This window comes from Jaculus jaculus, chromosome 12 (assembly GCF_020740685.1).
Source record: "Jaculus jaculus isolate mJacJac1 chromosome 12, mJacJac1.mat.Y.cur, whole genome shotgun sequence".
Classification (NCBI taxonomy): domain Eukaryota; kingdom Metazoa; phylum Chordata; class Mammalia; order Rodentia; family Dipodidae; genus Jaculus; species Jaculus jaculus.
Window position 1 is genome coordinate 90267200 of NC_059113.1, and position 12623 is coordinate 90279822.

General features: G+C 39.5%; 1 protein-coding gene across 1 annotated transcript in view; it reads right to left on the reverse strand.

Annotated features, from left to right (window-relative positions):
* Inpp4b (inositol polyphosphate-4-phosphatase type II B) overlaps window positions 1-12623 on the reverse strand; it is a 507192-nt gene that overhangs the window by 38085 nt on the left and 456484 nt on the right. Inside the window, exon 24 of the mRNA XM_004655836.3 lies at window positions 12296-12450. Within this exon, the coding sequence (XP_004655893.2) occupies window positions 12296-12450 (155 nt within the window). The remainder of the gene's footprint in view (window positions 1-12295; window positions 12451-12623) is intronic.

Sequence of the window (12623 nt, forward strand, 5' to 3'; positions counted from 1 at the left end):
CTGTGGAACGAGTAGAGTACTTTAGGGAACACTATTTCTTTTAGCCCAGCTGAGGATGTTAGATGCTGAGATGGGGGAAGCTGTGAAATTCGCACATTAACAGTTTAACTTCATCATGTGTGTACTAGCCCTAGATACCGATTATTCTATGTCATTTCAGTTTTATAGATAAATATCTAAGGGCTTTTGGAATTTGCTAAGAAATAGGAAGAGTAGGCAGTCTAACTCCAAAGCGAGCTCTCTCCACACTTGTTTCATGTTTCATACTGAGGCATACTGCTCTCTGCAGAGCTGACTTCGTTATTCAAGTTTAAGAGAACTCAGAGCAGTTGTCCCCTGCTAACAATGTCGTGTTGCTGGAAAAATATCACATGGTTTTTTACAGCTAGTACACTACCAATTTTGCAAATGATATGCTTTAGAAATTGTGTTCTTGATCCCTATCAGGATGTCACTCACACGCCTGTGAATTCTGCTATGCACACTGAATGGCTAAATGGGGGTGTAATTGTGCATAATTACACAGGACCTTTGACAATTATCCTTTGGGTACAGATATATACAGCCAGACATCAGAATCGCTCTGGAATGTGTGATATTCTTAGTCAGGAGGAGTGCCTGCATTATTTTGTTAGTTTTTCTGTCAATACGCGACTCTCCGTTCAGTGTTCACTGGACACTGCTTGTGCAGACTTGCAGCATGTTCTCCTGAGCTGGAGCATGGAGCACCACCAGCGTAACTGAAGGCAGACAGGGTTGAAGTCCCTCAATGGTGCAGAGACAGCATTCCGAATGGGAGTGAGGGTTGTGAGGTGGTATACTGACTGACACAATACTAACTGGATCATCCTGGATTTATCTTCATGTGTGAGAACTGATGTAATAGGCTCATATCACGCTGTGCATAGAATTCACGGATATGATCATCTAAGACAAGGCTCAGCGGTAGTGCTTATGGGAAGAAACATATTAGGTGGCGGCAGGCTGTGGTCACAGGACACTGGAACACCATGCTGGGACCAAAAGGGAAACTAGCTCCCTTCTGGGGGCCTTCATAGTTCGGGAAATCCCAACCAGAGCCTCAGGAGGACAACAGCCACCAACAGCAGGAATAAGCAGGAGACCCTTCAGACTATGAAATCAGCCAGTCAGACAAGAAGTACACACTGGTGCAATTGTGGCACACAGCCTCTGTGGGCAACTACCTGTTCCCTGATTGGACATGAGGCCAACTCAGTGGGAAATAACTCATAACTGGTACTGGAAACCAGTAAGAATCCCATTGTCTGGAAACCAGTAGACTCTAGAGAGAAGCCCCCACTACTCTGCAGAGAAGATGAGTGGGCTTGTACACTAACAAAACCTGTCAAGTAACTTTGCATACCCCTCTTAACCCAAGCTGTTTTCAGTAATGGTTGGAGAATCTGTTTTATTTTACAGAGAGCAAAGAAAATGGAGGAGAACCAAGATCGACTGACAAGACAAGAAGACAGATGACTGCCTCCCACCACACATGCCACCCCTCCCACAGCTGCCAGGGCCCAGGAGAAATTGCAGAGGAAGCTGTAACATGAACGCTGATCTTACTGCTAGCCCGGCAACCAGCTCCAGGGTGATGTTGATAGACCTGGTGATCAATCAAAACACATCAAAGCCAAAAATCCAGAGGCTGCAGAGAACTCAAGGTTAAATCGGACTGCCAATAGGCCTGCCATTCCTAAGCACAGGGAACACTGAGGAAGAGGGGCCAGACAGATCGTAAGAGCCACAGAGTGGATAGGAATGCCGAGGTATGGTTTTCCTGCTTCCCCGTAGGGACTACGTGAGGCTTTCATGACCCTATAGTGAATCAGTGAATACCATCACCCCATTCAAGAGGGCCCCCAAGGAAATGGGAGTAGGGGCAAGGACATTAGGAAATAAAATCTTTGATGACTAAATGAATGAGATATGGGAATCACTTCCTTAATTCTTTTGTCTCAGTCTTTTAGGGCACAAGCAGACTTTCTAAGTATGAGCAAAACTTCTCTGTAGCCCAGATCCTCCCGTCCTAGGCTGCCTGCGTCTACGGCTTCTTTAATGAGAACAAACCCTTTCTATGACTGCTTTCCGCTCCATATTTTTCAAGGGCAGAAGCATTTATTATCTTAATCCACAAGGTTTTGTTTGTGTCTCTGCAGGAAGTTTCCTTCCCTTGTCTGAAGAGGAGCTCTGCCTCCCCACACCCCCATGACTTCTACCACGCTGATAAAATCCTCCTGTCCTGACACCAGCTCCTGTCAAAACATCCTGCATTTCTCCACCTGAGGCCCAGGGAGACTATTGTCCTATTCCACTGTGCTTTCGTTTTTTAAAAAGTGACACAAATGAAAAAAAAAGAAAAGATTTAAAAAACCTGCCACTTCTGAGACCCTCTTGTATTAGTTGACATAAACACAGTACACTAAAGGATTATAAATGTTGGAATCATGTCTTCACCTGTGACTGTATGCAAAATCCCCACATACAAAATGTATGTATGTAGACAGCCATCCAATATTTTAACAGATTGTTACCTTTGTATGTATGGTAGAAAAATTAGAAATTAAATCAAAATATCACCTTTTACCCCGTTTTTGTAAAAGTGTCATGATGTATTGAGGAATCAGAATATACCTGTGTGGTTTATACACTATGAATTAGTATAACTATCTTAGAAAGTAACCTGGCAAAATCTAGAAAAATTGAAGATGTAAACACTTTCAACCCATTCTATTAATGAGCTATGAATATTATGAAGAAAAGCTCACACATTCAAAGAAAGATGTCTCTTATATTACCATACATTGCAACATAATAGCAGGAAAAGGATCTAAAATCCAATATGGGAACAAACTGTGTTCTGTTTGTGTGAGGGAATATTATAGGCACATTAAAGGACAAAGCATAGAAGTTATATTTTAAGATGTATCTCAAGAAGAAGTAAATGGGAGAAATCAAGTTACTCAAAGTGACAAGACAAAGTGACATTAGGATAAAAATTTGATAAATGAATGTATCATTTTAGTCTTAATTATCTAAATAGTTCTAGTTTAACATTTTCTAGTCCCAAACTTAAAATACCACTACCCTGACATCTCTACCCTATGTCACCATATATGCTTTTCTCCTCTGAACCATTCTAAGAATCAATGTTGCTATGTATATGCCTCACCCAGTTCAATTTGTCTGTTTGGGGATTAACAAGTGTTTTTCCATATAGAACATTCAGTGTCATTCTCACTGTATAGTAAGGACACCTTGCCTACTACCTGAGATTACCTGTATCAAATTATCCTATCTTATTTAACAAGTGATATATGTAGATATTGAGTGCCCCCCCAAAGCCAAATGTATCACATATAATATATATATGTACAAATATATATATATATATATATGTATATATATATATATATATATATGAATCAAATAAAAACTTTATCTGTAAGGGTGTGCAGGATCTAGTTCAAGGAAGGTCACTGGGGTCATGCTCCTGAAGGGGCCATTGAGCACCTGGTAGCTTCCTGTCTTTCTTTTTCCCAGCAGCCATGAAATGAACAGGCTTATGTGCCACCCCCTCCTGCCAGATATGATGCACAAAGCAAGAGGCCCCCTGATATTGGACTGAAGCCTCCATGACAATGAGCCAACCAGACCTTTTCCTTTGTTAAGTTGATTATCTCAGGTATTCTGTCACAGTGATGAAAGATAACAGAAAATTTATACCAAGAAGTAGAGGCATTGCTGTGACAAAACCTAACAATGTGGTTCAGTTGACATTGAAATTGTATGTGGGAAGAATTTGAAAATGTTTGGAGAGGGCTGGAGAGATGGCTTAGCCATCAAAGGACCTTGGTGCGATTCCCCAGGACCCACATAAGCCAGATGCACAAGGTGGCGCATGCGTCAGGAGGTCATTGTAGTGGCTGGAGGCCCTGGTGTGCCCATTCTCTTTCTCCCTCTCTCTGCCTCTCTCTCTCTCCCTCTCTTTCTCAAATAATAAGATACAAAAAAGAAAATGTTTGGAGGCAAAGGAAACCTATAGTCTTAAGAACAAATTAACAGAAACTTCTGGCAGGGCTAAGAGGCAGAATTTGGATAGAATTCAGGTGCAAAATGCTCTCATCTTCATCAGGTTTCTGATGCAAACAGTGAGTGCTCAGAATGAGACCAGAGGTCACCTGTGCTACACTGTGGCAAAGGACTTGTCTACATTTTGTTCTTGCCCTGAGAGTTAATAAGATGGCAGGCCTGGTACAATTAACACAGGTACCAGTGCCCACATGCAGCCTGGCTTCACAAGCATTCGTAATGCAACAGTCATTGAATCATAGAGGCTTGTACTGAGATTTCAAAGCAAAGCCTGGGAGGACAGGCAATATGTGGCAGGGTCAAATGGCCCTGATGGTGGCTCACATGTGGATGACATGGGAAGCAGTTGAGTGAAGGCAAAGATACAATGTAGATCTCAGTATGGTAGAGATGCCTGCAACATGAACTATGTGCTGATGGAAGCTTCCAGAAGTGGTCAGAGCCAACCTGAAAAAGAAGTCAGTGACTACAGCTGGCAATGCCATAAGGACAGGCTGCCCAAGCCCCTTTGGGCTCACAGGATGATGTCATATGTCCTGGATACCACAACAACGAAGCAGCAAGATGTAATGTTTGCCTAGTTAGGCTGTAATCTTGCTTTCATATGATCCCTCCCCTAATAACTTTTGTAGCCTTTCCTTTAAGAATGAGAATATTTAGTTAACTTTCTCCATTGCATCTTGGAAGTATGTATGTTTTCTTTATTTTTTATGGGAGTTCACAACTAAGCTATTCTTGAATCTCAGAGAAGACTGAGCTTGAAGTTTTGAGTCACGCTGGAATTCCTGACTCTTTGGGTCTCCTGGAGATGGACTCAATGTGCTCTGCATGATGAAATGGGAGTGGATCTTAGAGTTCAGGGGCAGAGTGCTATAATGAGTATTCATAATGCACTCACAGGCCCAGGTATTAAAGTTTTGGTGCCCATCTGCAGTACTATTGGGAGGTCAGGAGGCAAAAGGGAACTAGATAACTGGGGATGTTCCTGGAAGGAAATAATGAGCTTAGAATTTCACCGCCTTACATGGACTCTTAGTCACTATACAATGAGTAGCCTCCACCTACTCCAAGCATCTCAATCAAGACACTTTTGCAGTGGCCCAAAGCAAAGCTGGAGAGAAGAGGCAAGAGTGAAGAAACTTTACAGTTACAAGTTACCTACTCTACTTCAAACGAGAATCCCACAGGGATTCAGTCATTATAAATACAATGTTGATGTCATCAAAGAGTTAAGGGTTCAATGACTCCTAAGGCAAGACACTTTAGAAGATGTATTCCTCTGATATAGCTTTTAGCTACAATGCTGAGAACAGGGAATTCAACATGAGTATAAAATTCAGTAAGACTAATGAACCTATAATCTCTCCTTTATGGAAGTAAACATTTACTTATAAAGCAATTAGAGCCCTCTGTCCTTAAGGTTTTACATTGATTTTTCTCTACTGAAATGTACCCATAGGTATCCTAACTCATGGCAAATCAAGTATCTTAATTTTATGAGCTATCATAGAATGACATTTTTTAAAAATATTTTTATTTATTTACTTGAGAGTAACAGAGAGAGAAAGAGGCAGAGAGAGAGAGAGAATGGGTGTTCCAGGGCCTCCAGCCACTGCAAACAAAGTCTAGACACATGTGCCCCCTTGTGCATCTGGCTAACATGGGTCCTGGGGCATTGAGCCTTGAACTAGGGTCCTTAGGCTTCAGAGGCAAGCGCTTAACTGCTAAGCCATCTCTCCAGCCAACAATCTTTATTTAAAAAATTTTTATTTGGCCGGGTGTGGTGGTGCATGCCTTTAGTCCCAGCACTCGGGAGGCAGAGGAAGGAAGATCACCGTGAGTTCAAGGCCACCTGAGACTACCTAATCAATTCCAGGTCAGCCTGAACTAGAGTGAGACCCTACCTCTAAAACCAAAAAATATATACATTTTTTTAAAAATTTATTTGCAAGTAGAGAGAAAACAGGCTCTCCAGGGCCTCTTGCTATTGCAAACAAATTCCAGATGCATGTGAGAATGACATTTTTGAAAGATTATTGTAGCATTAGAGAAAGGACAGATAACTAGGAATTTTTTTCATATGGTTACATTATAGACACATATAATAGCAGGGTTCTTATTAAGGGAAATAACCTTCCCGTGGCATTTTTCTTTTTATTTATTTTGTAGTAGCACTTAAAATTTTCAACACAATTATTTTTGGTTAAGTATGACACATGTTTAAATACAGTCAAATTAATTATATTTAGAAGATTTGGTACTTATTGTCAAGTAATCAAATAAAAGCTGGAGTTTTTGCAAAATGCCTGGAGTCCTGATGGCTTGTAGCACTTGATGGAGATTCCAATTGAATACTGAGGTCTGACATTGTGTTCTACTCTTGAAAAAAAAGTCCTAAACCACAGACCTAACAACACCTTGCCACTCATTTAATCCACCATTTTGTAAAATTGACTAGACACAGATATGTCAAAACTCAAGAAAGGATACATGTATAAGATTTCTAGTCTTATAAAGCCATTAACATTTATTCCTGATTTCAATAGAAACTGGTTTATATGAGACAGTCTGTAACCCTCTATTGGTAGCAAACATGGGGGTTGATAATCATTGCTCTCACTGTACAATATGACCACCACTAAGAGATCCTGACAAAGTTGGACCTAACAAGTCACCTTGCTAATCTTCTGCTATAAAGAGGAAGATTTGAATTACACCATTTTTCTCAAACACAGCATGTTGGGAGGTGCTCCTCTATCTAACGTGGAGGTAAATTCTAGTAAAGCTACTATGAGGTGAAAATGCTGACCATGCACTAAGTGCACCTAACTTGCTGAGCATCACAGCTACCTTGTTGACTAGAAGCCACAGGTCACTGCTTCTGACAGACTCACATGAGAATGGCACACCACATCTCACCAGCTTGGAAAGAGACCAGAGTTCAAAATTCAAAGTATAGTTTCTCTTGAATAAACAGAAACGTCATGTCATTGTAAAGTCAAAAATCAGTAAAAATCAGGCTGTAGGGATGGCTTTGTGCTTAAGGTGCTTGCCTGCAAAGCCAAAGGGTCCAGGTTCAATTCCCCAGGACCCATGTGAGCCAGATGAACATGGTAGCACATGCATCTGGAGTTCGTTTGCAGTGGCTGGAGGCCCTGGTGTACCCATTCTCTCTCTCTCTCTCCCCCCCCCCTTTCAATAAATAAATAAAAATAAAAATATTTTTAAAAATCATTGGGGACCGTCTATATTGGACACAAAGGAATAGAAGGACTTTGAGAAGACATGGTGGTGGCACGCATGCATGCCCACAAGTGCAGGTTCATGCTTGAATGTGGGAGAGCACTCATGTTGCCTGTGTAGAGCTCAGAGGACAACTTCTGATATTGGTCCTCCTCACTTTCCTCTTGTTTTGAGGTAGGGTTTTTCTTTATCTTTTTCTTTTTCTTTTCTTTTTGGTTTTCCAAGGTAGGGTCTCTCTCTAGCTCAGGCTGACCTGTAATTCACTATGTAGTCTCAAGGTGGCCTTGAACTCTCTGTGATCCTCCTACCTCTGCCTCCCAAGTGCTGGGATTAAAGGTGTGCACTGCCACTCCCACCTTTGGTTTCTTGATGCCCATGGCTGCATTGAACAGGCTAGCTGGCCCATGAGCTTTGGAACAATTCTCCACAGCCACTTTTTTGTTGTAGGTGCACTGAGATTACAGATGTTAGTGCTATAGCAGCTGGTTTTGGATTTGATTCTGAAAATCTACACTCAGTTCCCTCACATGATTGCAAGGCAAGCGTTCTATCCACTAAGCTATTTCCTCAGCTTTAGAGTAAGAAATTCTTTAATTCTATACCACTTGTGAATTCAGATTACATTGTGTGTTTATGGATGGTTTATTTTTGAATTTTAATCAAATTTTTCTTAACTTTCTTCTTCTGGAACAGTTGGCTTATCCAAATTGAATGATAATTTCTTATATTTAATTGAAAAATAATATATGCAGAAATCTGAAAATAGATTGGACCAGAAATGTTAGAAACATACATCATTTACTCAATTATTTATTTCTTCATCCTGTACCTATAGAGAATCTATTGCATGAGACATTGATCCCAATCCTGGGGATACAGTTGTGGCTGGAGAGAAGTTAAATCTGACCAGTGTAGAGTTTATTCTGGGAAAGGGGTCTTGAACATGCCAGTAGGTGATATACTTGTTATTTTTCTCAATTGCTATTTCTTGCTCATTCATACATAATTTGAAACTGGGATATTAACACAATATAATAGAAAAATAAAAGTGAATGAAAACAGCAACAATATGGTAATATCAACAAAGTTCAGCCTCCAGTTGGGTTGGAACAATTCAAAAATAGAATCAGTTGCAACTGGGTAAGTAAACATTCAAGTTGCAGTTAGTTAAAAATATATATGTAAAAGTTATTCACTTATCTTGTTTTTAATATAGGGTTGTATTCTAGAACATTTGTTAAATTCTTAGGGAATAGAGATCCCTACATGTAACTCAGACCTGGCCAATCCTTATCAGTCTACACATAAGTAGTTAAAACCCTCCAGGCATTTCTGCCATTAATTTGAATGTCAACACCATAAAGTAGGACTTCTGAGACCATGGAGTGAAGAGTTTAGCTAAGTTATTTGTTTACCACAACCAAACACTTGAAAAATTTGTCAAAATATCACCGTTTCAGGATTGTGGTAATCAAATAAATTCTTGTAACACCTTGAGAAGTTATTCATCAGAAATTGTCGTGTGTGTGTGTGTGTGTGTTGTGTGTGTTGTGTGTGGGTAAGAAAGGTGCTCGCTTTGGGGTTATTGAGAGCCCTGGTCCCTGCGGGGCCATTTGAGTACAGTTCCATCAAGGTGGTGCTGATGGAGTAACCCTGAGTTTCACTGCCTGACGGCATCTGACTGGCTTGGTAGTGGACTGTGGTAGTAACCTGCTCATGTCAGAAGCATTTGTGTTCTTGGTAGCAAACACTGACTGAGAGCCCAACTTGAAGTTACCCTGGTATAGAAGCTCCCCCTCGGCCAGAACCCTAGAGTAGCCAGAGCTTCAACAAAGGTTGTAAAAGGGAGATACCCATGGGGGCCTCAGTATTCATCAGTCCTTGGATCACTTAACAGGACCTGATAGAAAAAATACTTCTGAGTTTGTAAGACCTCCCACCTCAGCTACAGGCACATCACCAGCAGTTGGTAGCCTCAATGGAATGTTCTGTTTGAGCCTGGATTCTTACCCATCAATGACCATCTATCAAGTCATAGTGGCACCAGGATGGCCCAAGAAGACAAGGCTTAAGAGAAAACACACACACACACACACACACACACACACACACACACACACACACACACTTTTGTAACATGCTTAAAAATAGAATTTTTAAATGGAGGAAAGTTGATTATGGTTCTGAAAAGCAAACGGTTGCAGAGTGAATTCATTTATGGGCATTCCTTAATTTACACAACCATGATAATTAAATTACTCTGGACCAGACACTGTGCTCAGTGTGTGAGCTACTGGTTAACATGGCAGATGGGGTTGGAATGAAAAGGTTTATATTCCATCACTATATTTGACTCTTCAGGGTTTTAGGGTGGGGCATAGCTCTGTGTGACTGAACTTCTGAATATACATGTTTTGCTTCATAAGATTTCAATTTAAACTAACATCTAAGCAATCAAGTATATAACCAGATAATTTCAGATAGTACTGCAGTTCCTGAATATTTGATACAAGTAAAATAAAATAGTATTAAGCAATATCTAGTAGAGCTGTGTGTAGTATAGTTTCATATGTTTTCTATAAGTGTCCAGACTATGAAAACATTCTGGACCTCAGGTACCTTATATATAAGGAGAAACTTCTAAGGTGACTTTTTGAGTTCAAATTCCAAGATTATTTGTAAGACCCTACAATGATATATCTTAACATAAAAAATTACAAGAACATTATCCAGTATATACTAATAAATGTAATGTTTCCATAGTTGTAATAGTGTATGTAAACATGTGCACATTTAAAGATGAATTTTCTTAAACAGAATACACCTTGTTTTAATAAATGGTACTGGAATTAACCCTAAGTCACAACATGGTCATAAACATGAGATTACAATGGTTATACTTAGCTAGCTGTTATGGTACTTGGAATGTCAAAATGGTAATATTAACTTTGATGCCCATTTTCAAATTATCTGGCATAAATATTAGTTTATTGTGTAATCATTGTTCTAATCACTTTAAATTTATCAATTCTTTTAATCATATCAGCCTAAGAAATGATCACAATTCATCACGACTATTTAATAAATAAGGAAATTCAGGTACCAGGAAGTCAGAAGAATTGCCTAGGACACTATGAAGTGATGAGAAATTAACTTGCTTGTGGCTGATGAGTGATATATAGCCTCAATTCAAACCAGGTACACTGATTACAAATTCCACACTCTCAATTCCCATGCTATGTTGCCAGATTTGTGAACCTGTTAACTTCTTTTACACTATTGAATACCCAAAGAGGACAATGAATGAATGAGGCTCTTTTTATTTTTTTTAGAAAAAAATGTCCTTATTTTTTTTAACACACACACACACGGTCCCATACAGATAAATCTAAACCTTCTTACATAACCATTACATATACTAAACTAAACATACATGTACCAGTTGTAAAATTTAATTGAAGAAGGAAAATACCAGAGTAGCAGAGATGTGGATACTAAAGACATCATTATATCTACGTCAAATTTCTAGTGATTTAATTTTTCTGTATACTTCTCAAAAATAAAGTTTCATAAATGCTATGCCATGAGAAAAATATGTTTTATATATAACAATTGTGTTGATCTCATGTACTCTACACTATGTTTTGTCATAGTTTAACATGTATATGACACACATGTCCTTCCTCACCTGTTTCAAAGATTATCATTCTAATGTAGGAGTCTACTCTCTTTGCCAGCTGAAATCACAAGTGACAATTTCACTTTCCAGATAGATAATCTGTGAGTTAAATCCTTTCAGCCTTGTGTTGTCCCTGGCTCATATCCTAAGTGCCTGCTCTCCTACCCAAGCCCTGTGGTGGTAGCCATAGCCACTACTGTATTCCTTCTCTGTGTATTCACATTCAGAAATGTCCCCATTAGTGCTGAGAGATATTTTTTAAAGATTTTTATAGCAAAAAACATATTTCATATGGCTGAGATGTTCATGTCAGGCCTTTAAAACATCCTCAAAATGGTTATCCAAAAAAAAAAAAAAAAAAAAAGATGATGAGAGAACCCTACTGAACAATGAAAATGTCAGGAGATATGAAAGGGTGTGAAATAGAGAACATCAGAAACCTCTAATTAGAGGAAAAAGACAGGCTTGGCAATGGTGCAGGTAATCACTGGCACCTCTACTGAAGAATGCAGTAGGGAAGGGAATGTGTAGCTAATGGCATCTGAGGCAAGAAGCAGCCCTTATGGGAACCCAGGAGCCTGGACCTCACTGCCTGCCATATGCTTTTGAGCTACCCCTTGTAATTCAGAGACAATTGGCTAAACTTTGAAATTAACATGTGTCCTTGCTGATAGACATTGTGAATAAAGCACTTTCCCCTGCTCATTATGGCTCAGAGTTCAGATTTAATTACCGTGGAATTGAATCAAGACATGACTTGGGGCACTGTATTTTATGTGTCATGTCGGCAGAGTAACTATATCTGTCCTATAAAGTATCAGTGGCTGTGCTGCTCCAATGGTAAAGTGAACATTATTTTAGGGAGAATGTGATTGACTCAGAGACCCTGATAGCCATACAAAGATGATCTCTCAATTGCAATGTTCACGGGTTTATGTGGATATTGACTTAGTTGTATTTGGCACATATTCATTAACATATATCAAGAAAATGTGCTCTTGAAGTGTGACATATGAATTGTTCAGAGCCCTTTAAGTCAAACTAAAGAGCTAATGAGATATGTTCTCCCTGAATACCACCGAATGCATGTATGGCCAGGTTTTTTTTTAATTGCCTAAAATTAGTAGAGGGAATACTTAAAATTAAAGATATGAAAATACAATGAAACGATGAAATGATTAGCCATCTAGTAAGACATATGATTTAGAACATAACAAAATGACCTCAACATTAAAAAACACCTTACGGCATGTGAGATACCTTCTCATACAGTCCAGAGCTCGGATGAAGAAATCTTTGTGAAGATGATGCTCATCCCTCAAGATGGAGCACTGTTCCAGTGTCACTGACATCGAGGTCCTGTCTTTGGCACTTTTACAGCACGTGAAACGAATGCCGTTGAGTTTGCGACAAATCTGTAACACGGAAAGGGAAACAGGAATAGTTCCCGTATTACTGCCCTTGCATCAGCCGCCTGGAGACACTCTAGTTTCTGCAAAGCCCTGTGACTTAGGGCTCAGATTCGTTTATGAAATTCAGGCAATTCTTCTACTCCATCAGTTGTAAACACATCACCTTTAATTCCCAA